Source organism: Dromiciops gliroides, chromosome 4 (assembly GCF_019393635.1).
Source record: "Dromiciops gliroides isolate mDroGli1 chromosome 4, mDroGli1.pri, whole genome shotgun sequence".
NCBI classification, from domain to species: domain Eukaryota; kingdom Metazoa; phylum Chordata; class Mammalia; order Microbiotheria; family Microbiotheriidae; genus Dromiciops; species Dromiciops gliroides.
This window is the reverse complement of record NC_057864.1, coordinates 409,607,937-409,630,133: the sequence shown is the minus strand read 5'-3', so window position 1 is coordinate 409,630,133 and position 22,197 is coordinate 409,607,937. Positions and strand designations below refer to the sequence as shown.

The following is a 22,197-nucleotide window of genomic DNA, read 5'->3' as shown; positions in this document are numbered from 1 at the left end:
TGATGGGAGTGAAAGGAAAAGGATGAGACTCAAAAGAGCTTTTGTGTAGGATGAATCAACACAAGTAGAAAAGGATATTGATTTGTTGAGCAAGATGTAGGGGATGATTTTGAGGTTTCCAAACTGAGTGACTAAGGAGGGTAAGGGGGAGGTATGGTTGTGGGGGAGAGACAGAGAGAATGAGAATATAAATACTATAGCTTTAGAAGGTAAGAGTTTCAAAGAAAGGGTTTTGTTTGGTTATTTGTCTTTTAGGATTAGGGTGATTTGAGCATTTATAGACCCTGAGTTTCAAGATGAAAGAGGAACTTTTGGATGCACCAAGTTCACCTTCTCCTCCCCCAACCCCAGTAATAGAACAAGAGTGAAATTAATAGTACAGATGAGGCTGCAAATTTCTGTTTTCCCAAGCCATACAATTCCTGAGTGGCAAATAAAACAAAAAAAAATACTAAAACCTGTGATAGTTGTTGTCCAGTGCCCTTTTTTAAAACTTAGTATTTTTTAGTATAAATTTATTGTGAGGAGTCTGCTAAAATGTCATTTCTAGTTGTGTGGAAATTAAGACTGTGAACCAAATTTCAACCGATACATGGGGAACGAGGAGGTATTGTATCCATTATCTGTAACCCCCAGTCCTTCCCCACTCTTAACTCCTAAAGATATTTATAAATTGAAACTTTGGTGAACAAGTTCTTTCTGATAATGGTACTTGTTATGTTTAAACTTCCTTATAAAATGACTTGTATAGACAAGAACAAGAGAAAAGATCACAATCTCAGGATTGGAAGGAATCTTAGAGGCTATTTATTTTACCCCATTACTAAACAAGAATCCTCTTTGTAACATACCTTACAAATGGCCTTCAAGCCATTTCAGGCCATTTCAAGATCTGCCCTGAGAGAAAACCTACTACCTCCTGAGATAACAGCCCATGAAGCTTAAAGCCATTTTTCTGTAAATTGTATTTTTTGCTTCAAGTTCTGTCCTTGGGTATTAGCCAAGCAAGTTTAATTCCTTTTCCATGTGATGACCTTTCAAATATATTCTCCCTTTCCCCACACCCCCAGTTTTTTTCTTCTTCAGGTTAAATATCCCTGGGTCTCTCAACCAATCATCGAATTTCAAAATCACAAGACCCTTTGCTATCCTGTTTACTTTTTTGTATATACTCCAGCTACATAAATGTCCTTAAAATGTGGTGTCTAGAACCGAATGACATATTCTGGATGTAATCTGACCAAGGCAGAGTACTATACCCTTCTTAGTCCTTGATGATGTGCTATTCTTTGTAGCCTAAGAATACATTAATATTTTGTTTCCATATTACATTTGACATGTATGCATTTAATAGTATTGAATTTCCCCACAATTACATGTAAAAATAGTTTTCAACGTTCATTTTTGTAAGATTTTGAGTTGCAAATTTTTCTCCTTCCCTCCTTCCCCTCCCCTCTCCCCAAGACAGCAATCAGCCTGATATAGGCTATACAGTACAATCATGTTAAACATATTTCCACATTAGTCATATTGTGAAAAAAAATCAGAACAAAAGGGGGAAACCATAAGAAAGGAAACCACAAAAAGTGAAAATAGTATGCTTTGGTTGGCATTCAGACTCCATAGTTCTTTCTCTGGGTGTGGATAGCATTTTCCACCATGAATCTTTTGGACTTGTCTTGGATTGTTGTATTGCTGAGAAGAGCTAAGTCATCACAAAACACAAAGTTGCTTTCTGTGTATAATGTTCTCCTGGTTCTTCTCATTTCACTCAACATCAGTTCATGTAAGGCTTTCTGGGTTTTTTTTGAAATCCACCTGCTCATCATTTTTTATAGCACAGTAGTATTCTGTTACATTCATATATCACAATTTGTTCAGTCATTTCCCAATTGAGGTGCATCCTCAATTTCCAATTCTTTGCCACCACAAAAAGAGTTGCTATAAATATTTTTGTACATCTGGATCCTTTCCCTTTTTTATGATCTCCTTAGGATATAGACCTAGTAATGGTATTGCTGGATCAAAAGGTATGAACAGTTTTATAGCCCTTTAGGCATGTATATGTTAAACTTGCAGCTTGCTAAAACCTCCAGATCTTTTTAGATTAATTAATTTCTAGTCATGGTTCTCTCATCTTATACTTATGTAAAGGTGTTATTTTTTTTAGAAGCCATTTATCCTTACTATTATTTATCCCTACTGGATTTCATGTTATTTAATTTTGGCTAATGTTGTAGACAGTCAGGATTTTATTATTTTTTGAATCTTGACTGTTAACAGTGTGTTACTACTCTCAGCTTTGTGTTATCTGATGTTTTGATAAACATTACATCTATACTTTTATCCAAGTCTTTTAAAGTGGGGAATACTTTTCTTTCTTTCTTTTTTTTCTGGTGAGGCAATTGAGGTTGTGACTTGCCCAGAGTCACACAGCTAATAAGTGTCAAGTGTCTGAGGCCGGATTTGAACTCAGGTTCTCCTGAATCCAGGGCTGGGGCTCTATCCACTGTGCCATCTAGCTGCCCCAGGGAATACCTTTCAACTTCAGATTGAGCCACTCACTAAAGGAAGCTTTTTGGATCCAGTCATTCAAATAATTCCAAACTGAATTGTTATGTTAATTCATTTATGGAATTATTCTTTGATTTATTTGGCCCAAATCTGTGGGAGACATCTGCTAGGAGGGGACATAGGGTTGATCTACCCATCCTTGCTCTCTGCCAATTAATTTATTGAAGCAGGCATCTTTACTGTTGGATCAGCTATAAGCTGCCTATCTCTGTCAGGCCTGGTGCTCTGAGTTTATGATAGCAGGAATGGACTGCTAGGGGTCCACCTTTGTGTGGAGGGCCGAGCAGGCATGGTATGCCCAGTTTTTTGGATACTTGCTGGGAAAGACCGTGAAGGTAGCAAATGGGGAGTAATGCTTCACTCACACTTTAGTAAGGCAGAGAGTACCAAGACAAATGGCACAGAGTACAGAGGCAAAGGACTGGGCTGGGATGGAGACAAAGGATGGGGTGGTGGAGGGGGAGGTCCACAGAGAGTCACTTAAAGGAACCCTGGAGTTGGGGGCACTCAGGTACCATGGGCAGGTAGCAAGCAGGTAGAAGAGTGCTGAGGGACAGGGGATAGGACTTCGGGTTCCCATTTTTATAGGACTTTGATGGTGGGGGACTACCTCTTATCCTTGCTAATTTAGGTTTAGTCCTTTAACATATCCACATCATCTCAAAAGTTATCAGCAATGCCTAAGGGTTGTTTCGTTAGCACAACATTTTGCTGGTATTTTGCTTGTCTTACTGTGCATGTCTGTAGTTTACCTGAAATTTACAGACCAAGAGCACATAGCAGGACTTGCATTAAGCCCCAGCTGGCTTCTTTTAATTTAGCACATAGTTGCCAGGATATGGCCTTAGTTTATGAGACAGTTGCCAGTGGCTCCTTATGCTCCCCTAATTGTTACCTTGTACTAGCTGAGTATAAACTAATTTACTATACCAATTGGGGTGAGAGGGGGAAGTGGTCAAGGGACTAAAGCAAGAAAATATTTCAACACAGAAACCTACCTAAATGTACTATTATTTCTCCATCTTCACCATAAGAATTCTTGATGTTCGAAGCACAGAGACAGGTTAGACTTGAGTTCCCCTTGAATTGGGGCTAGGAGATTTGGCTTTGAAGACAAGTGCTGTCACAGATGCTAAATGAAATGGCTTGCTTTGTTCTTTGCCATTATAATCCTAATTTTAGCAGGTCCATCACTGGAGAGACATCATGATGCTCTTCTAAGTAGATTAGTGAAGGCCACCAGAGTGCTAGAAACCACCAAAGAGGAGGTGAAGCTGAGTATTCCAGTGTTGGAGGAGGCACTTTGACCAAGCCTGGTCATTCTCAATTGGGAGAACCTTACTGCCACTGCAGTTGATGTTACTATGCCTTTTGAAGCCATATACTTGACTTTCCAATCAGCCAGAGCTGGCAAAATTGAAAAATATCAAATAGTGTGCTAACTTCTGGCCCAGGAAGGCTATGGAGTATATATATATACCACGAGGTAGTCTGGATATTGGGAGTTGGGACCAACAAAAGACTCTACTCTCTAGGGTGAAATTTAGATAGAAGTATACCAATATTATGAGAAAAGTAACGGTAACTTGATCAGGTGGAGTGTGTGTGTGTGTGTGTGTATATACATATATATATCACATTACTAATGACTTGTTCTCAAGATACAATATACAGAGAGAATATAAAGATGATGAGTCTTTTATTATATTTATTATATTTTTATCTTAATTTGAAAAGTTAGAAATAGTTTTCCTTATAAAGATTATTATATTTTTATTGTACTTATTAGAGACAAATATTGTTTTTAATATATATGAATTTAAAATTTGTGTTGCCTATCCATGATTTATTGTTGCTGCTTATTTATTCAGGAAGAAAGTTCTTAGGTGAATTATCATGTGGAAGTAACAGTTGTATGTCTCTTTAAAAATATTAATTGAATAAAGGAAAATATATCCATCTTGGCTGGAGGAAAACATGAAAGATGTCATATCTGCTAAAATTGGGTTAAGGTTCATAAACTATAGCATTCCTATTATCTACCAGTCTAGTAATCTTTTTTTTTTTTTTTAAGAAAAGGTTACTGTCATGACACATTCTTGATGGAAAAATGGCTTTTTATGATCAACCCCTTCGTTATTTATTTAAAAAGGGGGGATGGATTATTAATACATTGTTTAATACAATTTTCCCAATAAACATACAAACCCCTTTACAAAGTAACATTCCCTCAGAAAACTATTTGAATATTGATTATTGACAGAAAAGATGGATGTGTACTTTATATTTGTTGGAATATCAGCAATGACTAACCCCTCTTTTTTTAAGGTTCATGCTGTGCAAATTTATCAGCTATTATGTACATGTCTTGGTGGCTGTTGTCTTTAAACTTCCTGAGCATTCTTTTTCCTTCCTTCGCTCTCTCGCTCTCTCGGGCAACTGGGGTTAAGTGACTTGCCCGGGGTCACACAGCTAGTAAGTGTCAAGTGTCTGAGGCCAAATTTGAACTCGGGTCCTCCTGAATCCAGGGCCAGTGCTCTATCCATTTCGCCACCTGGCTGCCCCAAGATGGTCATCCTCTTGATATTGTCATTGCCCAAAAGTGTCCCATTTCCTTGGTCAAGAACTCTGAAATTCCTTTATCTGATCATAATAGTTTATCATTCCAACTTAACACTCTCATACCCATTCTCTATTTTTTTTTTTAGGTCAGGCAATTGGGGTTAAGTAACTTGCCCAGGGTCACACAGCTAGTAAGTGTTAAGTGTCTGAGGCTGGATTTGAACTCAGGTACTCCTGACTCCAGGGACGGTGTTTATCCACTGCACCACCTAGCTGCCCCCCACTCTCTTTTATCTTCAGTAACTTCCTTTCTATTGGCTCTTTGCCTGCTGCCTACTAGCATGCTTGTATTTCTCCCATCCTTAAATACAAAGCGATTCTAACATCCCTGGTAGCTATTGTCCTGTATCTTTCCTCTTCTTTATCTCTCTCTCTCTTTTAAAAAAAAATTGTTATTTTTTTTTTGCGGGCCAGTGAGGGTTAAGTGACTTGCCCAGGGTCACACAGCTGGTAAGTGCCAAGTATCTGGGGCCAGATTTGAACCCGGGTACTCCTAAATCCAGGGCCAGTGCTTTATCCACTATACCACCTGGCTGCCCCCTCACTTATCTCTTGATTACCAAGTCTAATGACCTAGTCTCAAATCTTGATTCTTCTTGATCTCTCCTCAGCATTCAACTCTTGATCACATTTTTTCTTCTGGATATTTCTCTCTAGGTTTTCATGACAGTACTCTCTCCTGGTTCTCCTCCTGCCTTTCTGACTGCTTCTCATTTTCCTTTGTTGAATTGTCATCCAGATCACTCTCAGTAGTTGTGAGTCCCCTGTCCCATCCCCTTTTTTCTCCTCTCCACTTTGGGAGACAAGTTCCTCCAGAATTCTTTCCTGGACTCTTTTCCCCTTCTCCTATCCTATATCACTTGGTGATTTTTGTCAGCTTTTATGGGTCTAATTATTATCCCTTTGCAGATGATTGTCAGGTGTATATATCCAGTTCTATTCTCTGTTGAGCTACATTCAAGCATCTTCAACTGTTCTGGATATCTTGAAATAGCTGTTTGTAGACATCTCAAACTTGGCATATCAAAACAAAACTCATCTTTCCCCCAAATCTTTCCTTTCTTCCCAGCTTTCCCGTTACTGTCAAGGGTACTATCATTTTAGCAGTCATCCAGGTTTATATCTTTGGTGTCATATTTGACTCCTCACTCATATGTACCCCACATATCCTTGCTGAGGTTTCTGCTTTTACAGCGTCTCTTGTATCCTTCCTTTTCTCTCAACTCATACAGCTACAATCCAGGTTCAGGCCATCATTATCTCCCTTCCAGATGATTGCAATAGCTTGTCCTTTGCTCAAATCTCTCTACTGGATATGCTCCAGTATATCCTTTATTCAGTTGTTAGTGATTTTTCTAAAGTGTAGATCTGACCATATGACCTACCCTGCTCTGTGGACTCCAGTGCCTTCCCATTGTCTCTAGGATCAAATCTAAATACTTGGGTTTGCATTTAAAGGGCTACATAATCTGGCCCTTTCCTACCTTTCCAGTCTTAGATCTTTTCTCCCTCCATCCCCTCTTTTGTTTTTGCTGATAATGGTGATGTCATCATGTCATGTCTGATTGCTCATGACCCCATTTGGGAATTTTTTGGCAAAGATACTGGAGTGGCTTGCCATTTCCCTCCCCAGCTCATTATCCAGGTGAGGAAACTGAGGCAAACAGGGTTAAGTAGCTTTCCCAGGGTCCCACAGCTAAGTGTTTAGTAACTTGCTTCCTTGAAGTTCCTTGAACACAGCAGTCCATCTACCACATCTGTGCTTTTGCAGGAGCTACCCTTCATCTTCAAAGTGCTTGGCCTAATCATCTCCACCTCTGTTTCTCCTGCTCCCTTCTAGAATAACATTAAAGGTTGCCTTGTGCAGAAGGCCTTTCCTGGAGCTTCCAGCTGCCCTGTGCCTCCTTCTCTTAGGTTACCTTCCATCTACTGTGTGTGTGTGGGGGGGGGGGGCAGAGGGAGGACTTGAACTCAGATTTTCCAGATACCAATGTTAGGCTTTCTGCCCTCCTGCTCTCTCCCTTTCCCCCTATAGTCTTTGCTCTGTCAAAGGTCATATCGACACTAGCTTATAACTAAAAGTTATCACCTTAGATAAGTTACTTTATTTATTTGAGCTTTTTCCAGAACTTGTTGCTCTCTTAGGGAAGGCATTGGCAAAGTCTCAGAAACCTTTGTACTTTTTGTTGCGTCCTGTGGCTTAAGAATTTAGTGAAGCACTGAGTCAGTTCCTAGGCTTGCTTCAAGTACTACTTGCTGCTTCAGGTTGAGGTTCCCATTTGCCAGTATTTCCCCATTCAGGGTATCTCATTTCTTTGATTCTACACCAGGCAGTATTAACAGTATAGAGTCCAACAGCATAAGCCTGTGCTTGCTGCTTCTCATTCTCATGTTTCCATTATTCTTTGTGGTCATGAATCTGGCAGTGACCTCTCTCACTCTTCCATCTTCTTTGAGGTTTCTCTGTACTGATTCCTGTTCTTTATGCCTATGACCTCATGAGAAAGAATTTTCTTATCCTGGAATGTAGTTCTTTCCCACTTCAACCTGTTACATGGGAATCAAATGAAATAATGATGTTGAAACTTTTTAAAAACTGTAAACACTCTCTACAAATATATTAATAATATAATAATCATATATTAATAATATAATAATCATATTGTTACCACAAGTAGCTATGGAGAAAACTGCCCAGAATGGGATACCCTAGGACAACTCAGATTAGGTAGTTTAAAAAATAATAATCTGTAGAGGTTTTCTTTATAGTAAGGTGTTAATTGAGATAATATTCTTTAACTGAGATACTTCCATCTTGGAAGTCAATTCAGTGTTTACAAAGAATGGAAAAAAAAAACCTGGTTTCAGTGTTTTTCAATTTAACTCAAGGTTCACTGCCATCTGAGATGGGGAATTACCATTTTTGACAGAGTATAAAGTTATTTTTATTTAAAGAGTTGGGTAAGGAGAATCATCTGACTGTTTTATTACTTATGGTAAGCCCCAATCAAATTTGACCTGCTATAGAACTCCATTGTTCAATAGTATACTTCTGGGCAGGGATGGTGTATGTTTGTTAAATAATGAAGCCATATATAAAATAAGTACCTATTGCAGAACTAACCATTCAGAAGAGATTCTGGCACAACAAGAGCATTCAGAATAGTAAACCCCTTATCTCCTGGGAAGGTATGTTAATTCTGAACATGTAATGCTTCCTTCCATTTTCTCAAAGCTTATGAAAAAGTTTATTATTATATTGTTCTTTTGAAAGCCACTAGCCCAGAGTAATAATAGTCAGGTCAGTCAACAAGTCAATCAACAGGCACTTATTAAGCACCTACTATGTTTCAGGCACTGCTATGCACTGGGGATACAAAGAAAGGCAGAAATAGGGTCCCTGTCTCCAAGGAGTGGGGTCTTTCTTATTCTAACCTCATTCTAATGAAGGAGATAACATGCAAATAATTATGTACATACTATATATATATATATGTGTGTGTATATATATATATATACACACACAGTAATACATACATACATATATGTATATATATGTATGTATGTATTACTGTATACAGTGTAAATGGAAAGTGATCTCAGAGAGAAGGGACTAGTAGAAGATAAGTTCTTTTGTAGAAGGTGGGTTTTTGAACTGAGTCTTAAAATAAGCCAGGGAAGTTAGGAGGTAGAGGTGAGGAAGAAGAGCAGTCAGTCAGTAGACATTACAGACCTACTATGTGCCAGGCACTGTGCTAAGCACTAGAGGTACAAAAAGAGACAAAAGACAGTCCCTGCCCTCAAGGAGCTTACAATGGAATGGGAGAGACAACTTGCAAACAAATATATACAAAGGAAGCTATATACAGTATAAATAGGAGATAATTAATAGAAGAAAGGCATTGGAATTAAGACAGGTTGGGGAATGTTTCCTGTGGGAGGTGGGGTTTTAGTTGAGATTTAATGGAAGCCAAGAAGGTCAGTAGTCAGAGTGGACAGGCATTGGGAACATCTAGAGAAAGTTCCTGGAGTCAAGAAATGGGAGTATCATCTTGGTGGAACACCCTGGAGGCCAGTGTCCCTGGATCAAAGAGTATGTGACAAAGAAATAAGGTATTAGAAGACTCAAAAAAGTCATAGGTGGGGGTGAGGTTATGAAGGGCTTTGAATGCTATTATTGAACATCATTCTAGAAATGCTAGCTATAGCAACAGATAAATGTAAACTAAAAAGAAGCTGTTGGAGAAGACAGGTGGAATCATTTTTATAAATATCGCTGATAAGTTTGCTATTTAGGACATATATATATAATCTATCTATCTATCTATATCTATATATAAAATACATATGTGTATATACCACTTTTTAAGAGCAAGAGGCATTTCCCAAAAGTAGTCAAAAGAAGTCTTCTAAGAACTACACTGTATAAATGACGACAGTATAGTATGTTCTAGACCATTAAAAAGAGAAATACAGAGTTAAACAACTGAGGGTAGGTGAGAGCAAAGGAAAAGTGAAAGGAGTCATGAAGGGGTTTATTTAATAACTCCTTTATTTTTTGTTTTTAATTTACAATACCATAGCACCATATGCAGTATATATAGGAAATGAATTTACATTACATGTGAAAAATAAAATCTCATGAATGGCAAAAAAATGAAGAAAAATACTTTTCAAAAACTTATTAAAACATCATGACTTTTGGCCCACCCTATAGAAATAAGCAAAACAAGAATGAGAGACCTTAAACCCATCTCAGGATGAAAAAAATTAACAAATCATAAAAACTGCCAGAGGAAAAAAAGTTAATTTTAATGGATTTACCAGGAAGTCCTAACATTTTAAAAAAATCATTCAAATAAAATTACTCTAAAAAATATAGAACTCACTCTACCAAACTATTTCCAAGTAACAAATACAATCTTAATAACCCAAACCAGGGAGATATGGAAAAATAACAATAAACCATGTTGTATAGTAAATGCAAAAAATATAAATACAATACTTGCAATATAGCCCAAAATTGACTTACTAGAATCAAATTGGAGTAATAGCAGGAACTAAGGATGGGTCAACATGCAAAAAACAATTATATTTAACAACAAAAAAGAAAAACTGATTATTTCACAATGAATACCAAGAAAGTATTTAACAAAATAGAGCACACATTTATATTAAATGCCTAACAAATCATAGGCATGCAAAGGCCTTTCTTTAATATAATTAAAAACATATCTAAAACCAAGAGCTATTACGTGCAATGGAAAAAAATTCTTAGAAACTCTCCCAGTACAAACAGTGATAAAGCAAAATGGTCCCCTAACCACCTAGCAAAATGTTCTCCACAGTCTGAATTTAATAAATGCTTGTGATAGTTGAATGGATGGATAGATAGATGAATTAATTAACACATGGATATGTGGGTGAGTGAGAGGGTGGTTGGATAGAAGAATTGATATTGATAGAGCACCAGTATCATATTTATGATGTGGTAACTTATAAGAACATAGATTTAGAGCTCGAAGTGACCTATGAGATAATCTAGCCAAATTCCTTTTTTTTTATTATTTAGAATTTTCCCCAAATTACATGTAAATACAAATTTTGACCTCTATTTAAAAAAAAAAAACTTTGTGTTCTAAATTCTCTTCCTCCCTCACTCTCTTCCCTCCCCCCCAAGAACTCAAGCAATTCAATATAAGCTATACAGGAGCAATCATGCAAAATATTTCTGCATTATCCAGGTTGAGAGAGAAAACAGACAAAATCAAAACTTCAGATAAAGGAACTAATAAAAAACATTATGCTTCAATCTGTATTCAGAAACCATCAGTTCTCTCTCTGTAGATGGACTGCATTTTTCATAAGACCTTCAGAGTTGTCTTGGATCATTGCATTGCTGAAAATAACCAAGTCATTCACAGCACCTCATCTTGCAGTATTGCTGTTATTTTCTATACAGTACATTTCATGTTGCATCAGCTCATGCAGGTCTTTCTGGGTTTTTCTGATAGCATCCTGCTCATAATTTTTTTTTTGGTGAGGCAGTTGGGGTTAAGTGACTTGCCCAGTGTCACACAGCTAGTGTCCAGTCTCTGAGGCTGGATTCGAACTCAGGTCCTCCTGACTCCAGGGCCAGTGCTCTATCCACTGTGCCACCTAGCTGCCCCCCATAATTTTTTTATAGTAAACTACATTTATATAGTACTTTAAAGAGAGATTTCCTTACAATAAAACCATGATGTTGATTCTTGCAACAGCAGTAATAGGTAACATTTATATGATAAATTATACCTGACAAAGAATTTTCTTCACAGTAGCCCAGCAAAGTATCATATGTTTTATCATCAATCCTCATCAATAAATCTTCATCTTCATCAATTAATCCTCCTCCTCAATCCTCTTCATCCAATTATCATCAATCCATCAGTCAATCAGTCTTCACCACCATCACCATTACTATCACCATCCTCTTACATTACTTTTGCCTCTGCTTGAAAATTTTTTTCAGTTAATAGTAACTTTTTCCCTCTATCCTATTCCCTCCCCTATGAAAGTTACTGTTTTCTATCTTCTTTCACCCTACCCCTCAAAAGTGTTTTGATTCTACAAAACCTTTTAAAAAAAAGTAAATGGTATTTTTTCCCAATTACATGTAAAAGCAATTTTCAGGATTCATTTTTAATAAGATTTTGAGTTCCAAATTTTCCTCTCTCCCTTCCTCCTTTCCCCCTTCTCAAGATGCCAAACAATCTGATATAGGTATAATCATGTAAAACATATTTCTATATTAGTCATGTTGTGAAAGAAGAAACAGAACAAAAGTGAAAATTGAAGTATAAAATCTTGCTTAAAAATGATTATTGGACAAATGGAAGCTAATGATTCTAGGAGACACTATTTCCCATTTAAAATTGTCAGTTTAATTCTGGATTGTCTTTTTAAAAAATTATACAGCATATGTTTTTGTCATTTAAAAAAGATAACTGATTTTAGCTTTGATGAATTAATGACTTGACTAAACGCAGATTTAGAAATAATGCCCACATCAATAATAAATCTTTCCATGTCTGTTAAAATATCTTTAATTCTTTGTTATGTGGGATTCACTATGTCTAGCAAATATCATTTTATTTAAAAAATGAATTTATGATATAGAGGTACCAGGATACAAAGAAAATGGAACAGTCTCTGCCCCTCAAGGAGTTTACATTCTATTAGGAAAATTTTTGAGAGACGTGTCATATTCTTTTAATTCTGAAGAAATTTTCTAAGTGTGCTAGTTAAATCAACCATGTGGACTGCCTTAAGAAACTTCTTTGGTCATAGACATTTTTGTATGTATAAGGGCCCCAATGAGTTAGGGACTGACCTTAGAACTCATAGTATTTTAGGATATAGGAAATCCTATCAAGTCCTGATAAAGTCATTAAGCTTATGGTTTTATTTCCAGTAGGAAAAAAAGGGCTTCTAATAAACCTGAGGTGATATGGGGTTCTTTTCAGAAGTGAAGTGGGATATCCATATTTCTCAGTACTATGGATATTTGCCTTTTAAAAAAGTAACCATAGGGGGCAGCTAGGTGGCACAGTGGATAAAGCACCGTCCCTGGATTCAGGAGAACCTGAGTTCAAATCCAGCCTCAGACACTTGACACTAGCTGTGTGACCCTGGACAAGTCACTTAACCCTCATTGCCCTGCAAAAACAAAAAAAGTAACCATAGTATAGATATATAGATAGATAGTATAGATATATATATATATAGATAGTATAGATAGGAAGTCAATGGGTTAATAAGTCAAAGTGCATTAGAAAGAGGCTCTTCAAGGTAATCTGTTCTTTCTCATATAAAAGCACCAGATTGTACAAGGCAGACTAAAAGCAATCTCCCCACAGGAGTGGTATTATAGAGGGTACTTGGGTTTCCAGGCTTGCCAACAGGTTATACCTATCAGTAATTGAAATATTTTGAACTTACAACTACTATTTTATAAAAAAAATGTTAAAGAAGGCTTTAGTAGTTGTGTGAATGATGTAGCTTAAAGAAGAGCTCTGCATTTCTTGTATAAGAATTCTTAGAGTAAGTATAGGATTTGCCTTTTGCTATATAAAATGATTTTACTAGTGGTAGGTACAGTTGTATGGGGTGTATGGGATGTTCAGGGAGGACTAGTACATCTAGTGTCAGGGCTTGCAGAGCCCTTTTCGGGGACCCTTATCCCCCTTTCATGTCCACCTTTTGCCCCCCTCTCACCTGTGGCTCCTAGAAGTTGTAGCATACATAACAACCCTACCATCTGGGCAGATGGGATAAACCAGGTTGAGGGTAACTGACAGGCCTCAAATTTGTTGGTAAGTTAGGGATATGTCTATCCCAAGTATGTGAAGACTTCCCCTGGTGGAACAGGCAGATGAAAACAGTTTGTTCCAAGTGGCCATGAAAGTTCCAATGGCCTGCTGAAGCAGGCTCTGTGCAGTGCTTGGAGACATCAGAGACCCCAAGGTTATCATCCATTGTTTCCCAGGCCATCACCAGTCATCTTGACTTTTGTCTTGCCACTAGACTTCGATGACTCTGGGAGAATGAGGCTGATGACTTTGTGCAACTCTGCCTCACTTAAATCCAATTCACATAAGGTATCACCCTGTGATGTCATTGACATTCTTCTAAACGAAAAAGAAACAACTTTTGATTTAAATGAGTTAAAATTGTCGATGAAAATATAATCAAACATCAATGTAATTTTTGTTGTCCACTTCCCATTTCAGATTTATCGTTGTTTAGAAAATATGGTCCCAGCCCTTGGGGTGTTTACTTCCAAGTGGTAGCCAGGGAGTGGCATGTTGGTCTGAAAATTCCTGGAATGGTGAATTGGACTTTCAGTGAATAGATTTAACAAACCCCATCAGGGAGCAATGAGAGAAATAATGGCTAAGGCTTTCCAGAAATAGTATGTCTGGAGAGGTAGTCGCTAATCGGAAAATTGGTTCCCAAGCTGGAAAGTTCCTCCACAGTCTGGACCCTGTTAAAGGTATTTGAGGAGAATGGGGAAGCCATGGCCAAAGAGAACTTGTTATGGGAGTAACAAGGAGGTTTACAGTGGTTACTGTCTTCCCAAATCTGTCATTACTATTATTGTATCAATGTGAAAAACCTTTCCTATGATATCAGCATTTAAAAGGTAGATGAAAAATTAAAACAAAGTGAGCAAATATGTTATGCTATTTTAAAAATTAATTTTGATTCTGGTTCATTGACAAAAGTCTTCATTTAGTTATTCTTATCTACTTTTCATGCTACCTAAGGATTCGAGATGGATTGGATGAGGTAAGGAATATGATGACCACAGGATTTTTAGCTGGGGAGTACTTTTTGAAAATTCTAATTTTATTTCATTATTTTAAAAACATGCAGTCTTGTTTTGAAATACACTTATGTATTATACACTTACATTTTAGAGAGGAAATTATTCCTAATTCTTCATGTTTAATTTCTTCAATGAGCTATTAACAGATCTGTTCCAACTTTGGTGGTAAATCAGATTTAATTGTGGGGGGCAGCTAGGTGGTATAGTGGATAGAGCACTGGCCCTGAATTCAGGAGGACCTGAGTTCAAATCCAGCCTCAGACACAACATTTACTAGCTGTGTGACCCGGGGCAAGTCCCTTAACCCTCATTGCCCCGCCCCCCCCCCAATTACTTAGAATGTGGTGGCTTAATCAGTGCTGTATAAGTCACATTAATTGACCTAATTTGATAAGAGTTTACCTAATATGTATAAGTTTGCTAGTGGAATAAATTGTCAATTGTAAACTTTTTTTAGTTTAATATATTTGGGTTATTGTAAGATCATAATGACCTTAAACTTCTTTTAAAAATGGAATCATTAGGTAGTTAAGTAATATGACCATATGTGAAATTAAAATATTACTCAGAGAATCAGATCATTGCCTTAATTTATCATGGAAAAAATGTAAGGATTAGAGTGGCAATTTAAATATGGTTTTCAAACTTTTTTCCCTTCTCCTTAAGGTCCTGGATGCCTCAACACTTTCTTGGAATACTAGATTGAAGTGGTTTGCCATATGCTTCATATGTGGCATTTTATGTTCTTTTATTGTAAGTCAAAACCTTATTTTAAAAAATATTTGATATAAATAAGACAAATAGCAAAAAATATTTATAATCACAAAGATAGAAGTACTTAAACTCAACAGGTAATGTGATTTTTCTTGGGATTGAGGTTATCACTTGAAATACAAGGTTGAGCCCAGGAAAGTAACCTCCCTTTGATACACTTTTTTTTTTTTTAACCTCATGAATCTATTTTGTATAAAGCCTGAATTCAGCCCATGATCCAAACTTTTAGTACTAGGCAATGCTATGATGGACTTTTGGTGAGTGGAGATGCCACCATGCTAATAGATATATTAGCATTGGCTGTGCAGATATATTAAAATCTGCTGGATTTTAGCTCCTTAAACAATTCCTGAACCTGCTGAATGTCTTTCCTGGGTTCCAAAAATTTTGCTTTTTCAATGCATTGGATGGTAATGAAACTAACATTCTATGGAACAGTTGAGAAGAGAACAAATACAAATAACAAAAACAAGAGTGAGAAAAATTACATCTATATTTCAATTAAGATAAAAAACAGTAAAAATATTGAAATATGGTAATTTTTACATATATCGATATCTATATATCTAAATCTATGTTCCCTAATAGTTTATTTTAGGGATGTATTCTGTATTTTTGGTAGCCAGTATTAGAGAACCAATACTACATATGAATGAGGTGTTTTGTTTTTTTAAAAGAACTTTGTTGTTTTGTTGTTGTTTTTTTTAAAGAAAAACAATGACCAGGTTTTTCCACAGGTAGCAGTTTGTGTGTGGGGAAAGCTCCAGTAATTTAGATTTGTTAATTTTTTAACCCAACATTGAAAAAGAACATTTCATAGAATGTTAAGAGTTGGAAGAGAGTTTAGAGTTTATTTAATTCAGCCACTTCATTTTATCATACAGGCTCAGAGAGAGAAAGCTTTTTGTTAAAATTCTGCAGCTCATTAGTGGGAAAAGAATGACTAGAATTTGGGTCTCCTAATCCCTGGTCCAGTGAGCTTGATTGAAACTTCAAAAGTCACAAGGAAATCTATTTAGTGCTAGTTGTTATTTGGAAATAGGCCAGAAGTTTGTCTATAGATTCTTCCCTACAAATGATCTGTAAGACATCTTTAATATTGACTTATTTTTTGAAATTCTTTTTAGTAGTAGGTCATTAGTCTTTTTTGGTTTAGAAGCACATTGGATTAACTCTAAAATATTATACAGGGAACCGCATTGCTATGGCTTCCAGGAGGGGTGAAACTTTTTGCAGTTTTATATACTTTTGGAAATATTTCTGCATTAGCCAGGTATGTGTATATTAAATATTTTCCCTTTCATATTGCTGCTAAATATTTCCCTTTTAAAATCATATTAACTAGAAACATTTAGTTGTTTTAACTAAAAATATCAATCTTTTTGGCGTATATCATGTAAATCATAATTGTGAAGTTTCTTTTGATATCCAAAGCAGATAAGTTAGTGAATTCTTAAACTTTGTACACTTCTGTTTTCTAATTCAATAATAATAATAATAATTCAAACCTTAATATTACCATATGTACATTATAGTTCTTTATAATTTTCAAAATTTTTCATCTGTCATCATAATAGCCTTGCGAGGTACATAGTGAAAGTATTCGTCCTGTTTTATGAATGAAGAAACCAAAGCTGAAAGGCTGATGGTTTGTCTAAATAACAAGTTAGGTAAAAAATATGTGGCAAATATTGCTTCTTGATACATAACGTGCAAAATTTTTGAAATGCAAAAAGTTATAATTCACTGAGAACAACCTATAGTCAGGGAATAGCTAGGTTGTATGCTCCATGAAGGCAGATACTTTGTTTTTATTTATCTTTGCATATTCTATAGTTCTTTGCACAAAGTAGACATGAATTAAATATTTTTAAATTAAAATAATATTTAATTACTGTATAAATGGAATATAATATTTGCAAACTATTCCTGATGCCTGTAGAGGTAAAAAAAAATTATCAAAATCATTAACTGAGGATTTTGACATTATTGTTTGTAGAAATCATTTGCTTTTAAGAAGCTTTCATTTGCCTATGAATAATTTGTATGTTTGAATTGCTATCAGCCTGTTATGTTTCCTATACCTTAGATTTTGTAGTAGGGAACCTATGTTTAGTTAGTGATCCAGTATATTGACACTTTTAATTAGAGTATAGGATTAATTTTACCTTCACAAATGGTTATCCTTCACAATAGAGAGAAGCAGTATATTTATAAATTTATCACTTGTTCTCTTCAACAAAGTTGTGTTTTTTTAATCATAGAATTTCCAATATCATTAAATGCAGTAAACATAAGGGTAAGGGTAAGTAAATAGTCAAATTGGGTGCTACATAAATGGGGGAAAATACCTTAGAAATGCAAGATAAATTGTCAACACTATAAATGATCAATATGAGTAATTTTGTAAATCAGAATATTGTTTTTCTGGTAACTTAAATACTTAAATTTACTTGTTAGGATTTGGGATGAAATAAATTTATTTAAGAGACACACTGTCTTCATTTAGACACAATAGATATAACACTATATGCAGAAACATAAATTGCATGCATGCATTTAAATATGATATTAATTATATTCTATTTTTTAATTAGCAAAGATTTGGTTAAATATGTCTCAATTCTTTTTTCTTTTGACTTTTTTCAAATAGTACTTGCTTCTTAATGGGACCTGTGAAACAACTGAAAAAAATGTTTGAATCAACAAGATTGCTTGCTACAGTTATCATGTTGGTAAATAACATTTTATTATTTTTGAAGACTTTAAAGCATATTTTGCACATTGGTTTAAATTGTATAACTTATAACAAAAATACTTGTATTGTGCTTTGTACTACCACTCTATTTTTATTGAACAGTTTTACCTGTAAGGCCTTCGTTGAAGAATATAGGCTTTTCGGTATCTGACTTAAGCTTTTGTTGTGAGAAAAAACGTGCATCTTATTCAATATACCAAATTCAGTTAAATTCAGCCTGTATGGAATTACTTTATCTAGGTTTCTGGTAACTTGGGCCTATGATTGCCTGTTAAAAATTTATATTTAATTAGGAATTCTGTTCAACAAACAAAAATAATTCAATTTAATTAACATTCTACTTAAGGTGTTTTTCTGTCAAACTTTTCTGGTACCTTCATCTGCTCATAGACTATTGAAAAGCTTCAGAAATGTCATACACTGGACAAAAAAGTGACACCAGTCATAGACTTAAAATCTTATATAATTTTTGCAGATAATTTTACTTAATTGCTTAAAATATACCAGTTGCAGAGTTGAGACTAAAACTAATTAGATTCTGTCTCCCACTGTTTAATTTCAGTTCCTTTTAATTCTTCATGTAACCCTGACCTTTTAGTGGATCCAGAAGTAATTTGTCACATTGTAGCATCATATTTTCATACTGTTCACATTTATCTGTGGTTTATTAAAAATGATAATTATTTTTTCCACGTATAAGGAAACTTTTGGTTTAGGATCAGCATATATATATATATATATACACACACACGAATAAATATAATTATGTTCTGTGAACACTAATTTTTAACATTTTAATAAGTTGGTGCTAATTGTTTTTCTGAAAACTCTTCAGTTTTAAACTTTTAGGTCCAGTATCATCAGTTTCCAGTCAATCAACAGATATTTGTGGAAAGCAATATTGCACAAGGTTTTGGACAAGGCAGTATTAGAAATGTTTTAAGAAGGCAATTAAGGAAACAATATGTCAGTCGAATATTTGGTCATACACAGACATTTGTACCTATTTTTCGAGGTGATTTTTCAGTATGTTAATTAGAAAATATTTTCAAGGCCATTTGCCAGATCTTGAACTCAAACTCATTTGTAAACAAATAAGCACATTTTTTTAAAAAACAGTTTAACCCATGTCACATCACTACCTATGAATAAGTGCTATCTTTCTTTTTTACTTAGATTTGTTTGGTTTTAACTCTGTGTGCTGCTCTTTGGGTAAGTGTTAGCAGCTGTCTGATTTTCTGTTAAATACTTTTAACTATATCACTACCGAGCTAATCAAATGGGTAAAATTCAAGGAACTAGAGTATTATTGCTGCAAGTTCTTCCTGAGTTCACTAAGAGAATAAAAGGTGTTTATAAAATTTTTATAATAATGCCATTGGGTTTCTTCAGGTCACATTAATACAGCCTAGAATTTGGAAGTGAACAGGGAAAATAACCTCAACCAACTTAATATTATAACCCTTTCTGCTTTGTGGAAAGTTCACTTCCTGGTTTATTTTTTATTTGACATATAATTCTAATTAGTCTGGTCATACTTTGTAGCAAGTGAAGAGGATGTGAGAGGAATAGCATGGGAACAATAACAAAATAACAATAACAAAAAATGACAGCTAAAGCCTGATGGGAGGCAGAAAAACTACAAAAAGCCCCTCAAATCCTGACTAGTCTGGGTCAAGGCTACACACATTTCAGTAGCCTCAAGAAAAGCAGTTCATAATTAATATTAATAAAAATGTATTAATGAATTGGCACCATTATGAAAATGTTAAATTATAAGCTATATAATTAAGAAAATAAAACTGTAATAGATTTCAATTTCAGATAAGACTTCCATGGAAATTGGTTAAATTTTTTTTAAATGGTACCTTAAAATTTCCATTATTAGGGCAATTTACCTATGTAAGGGGCTAAAATTCTAGCTAGTCTGTCTAAAATATCTGAGTGGTTGCCAATAAATTATAAGCTTTAGCAAGAGTTTAGACTTTTAAGCATTTATTAAGGAGAATAAGAATTTGGTGAAGAGAAAGAGAAAGGCCTGGATTCATCTATCTATCTCGGGGAGCTATAGTTCTCTTGCTCCGCTCTCCAGAAGAGTCCTGGCAAAAGAGAGTAAGAGCTCCAGCTTCGCCCTGTCTTCCTCCCACAAGCAAACGCTACTTCCTGATGCCAAAGAGCCAGATGTCTTGCCCTCAGACGCCTTCTCCTCATAGCAGAGCTTTTCTACACCTATGAGTAATAAAAATTGCATAAAAATGAGGAATGACCATCCCATTGTCTTTAAATGCACACTTTGGTAATTCCAGAATGGTTTTAGTCTGTCTGTCTGTTGCTGTTGGTCTTCCCTATTCCCCCACCCTCTTCTCTCTCGGAGAAATAATCTTTAAAAAGCAATTTTAAATTATAGCACCACAACACTTTCCCAAACATTACATTACATTAGATTATGCAAGTGGAAAACAGTAGAAAATAGCATGATTGTGATTGAAACTTTGTAAGTTTCCACTTTTTTGTGGTTTGTTAGTTATTAATAAAAAGGAATAATAGGATATGTGCTTTGATGTTGTTATTATAGTATCAGCATTGGCTTTTGAATTTGACCTGGCTTTTTTTTACCTCTGACTTTACATGATTCACAGCATGTGTGTGACTGTGTAATTATTTTGGCTCTGCTTTCTTCAGTCTACATCACTTGATATCAGGCTACTAATTTTTCTCTTCTTCATTTTCACTATTCTTTATTCATTGACACTCCCCAGTTTTGATCATATATTTATAGTTTTTTGTTATAACCATTAATGCTTCTGTGAATATTTTTGCTCATATAGGTCTTTTCTTGATGTCCATAACCTCCTTGGGACATAATCCTAGTTGTGAGATTGTCAGGTCAAAGGATATAAATAGTTAGGAAACTTTTCTTGTATAATTTCTTATTTTCCAAAACAATTGAATCAGTTTACAGCTTTACCCTGCCTACAACTCTCCTAATAAAGAGTTTTCTCATTTTTGCCAATTTGATGGTGAGGCGATAACTCTGAATTGAGAAAAAAGATAGCTTAAATTTCAAAGAAAGAACCCAAAGTATAAAGGTTGATTGTTTAAAGCAGTGTTTAAAAGACCAAGATAAAATGAAGACTTCCTCTTTAAAACATGCCCACCAAACACAGAAAAGCTCAAAAGTTGAAAATGGAAGGAAGTGAGTCTACAGTTTGGGACCCTTCAGCTCTTGAAGACTATGCTAAAATTGAGAAGGAGCACAGCAATGATTGAATTACTGAAGTATGGAGTTCTGGCAACTGAGATTTTAGTGCCAAATATAGGGGGGATACAGTGGTCCTGAAGAGTAATACATTGAAGAGTTTGGGTTCTTGCCCTAAAAGCTGTGACTCTAGAAGGTTTGTTTTTTTTAAACTATTGCATATTGAGAAGAAATAGTTAATGGGTAAAGTGGTCTAGGATGTGCAAATCACTTTATAATAAACAGCTCAAAGGATTTCAGTTCAATTGAATTCTACAACTAACAAAAATGGAGGCAAGAAAACCACTCAAGTATTGAAAAATTGGTCACAGTAATGAATTGGACATAGTGTTGAAAATATATTGTAAAATGTCCCTACTAATTAGTGGTTTTTGTTTTTCTGTTAGTGGCATAAAAAAGGATTGGCTCTGCTGTTCTGCATATTGCAATTTTTGGCAATGAGTTGGTAAGTTCTTATACTGATTTTAAAAACATTATCAGCTGTTAATCACTTCCTCTTGAATTTATGAAATATTTAAAAGATACTGTCCCATCGCCTGTTCTGATGAAAGCAAGGAAAATTTTAAAATAGCAGACTTTCTATTGTGTATCTTGAACAGAGAGAGGATTTCCTAGCTCATACCATCAGAGTGAATATCTGTAGCATGTGTTGTAATCCGATATATTTTTTTAAGCCACTGATAGTTTGAATAATTGAAATGTATTTTCACAACAAACAGTTTGGATACATTTAAATTAGTACTGTGCTGAATTTCAGAGTTGAGAGGGATCTCGGTGGCCATGTAACTTAGCCTATACTAGAACAAAGACGACCAGGGGTCATTTATCCTGCTGCTTAAA

At 35.3% G+C, this 22,197-nt stretch overlaps 1 protein-coding gene across 1 annotated transcript in view; it reads left to right on the top strand.

Moving 5' to 3' along the window:
- Positions 1-22,197, top strand: part of SFT2D1 (SFT2 domain containing 1) — a 37,793-nt gene that overhangs the window by 3,873 nt on the left and 11,723 nt on the right. Inside the window, exons 2-6 of the mRNA XM_043963547.1 lie at positions 15,233-15,319; positions 16,531-16,613; positions 17,994-18,075; positions 19,275-19,310; positions 21,744-21,802. Coding sequence (XP_043819482.1) covers positions 15,233-15,319; positions 16,531-16,613; positions 17,994-18,075; positions 19,275-19,310; positions 21,744-21,802 — 347 coding nt within the window. The remainder of the gene's footprint in view (positions 1-15,232; positions 15,320-16,530; positions 16,614-17,993; positions 18,076-19,274; positions 19,311-21,743; positions 21,803-22,197) is intronic.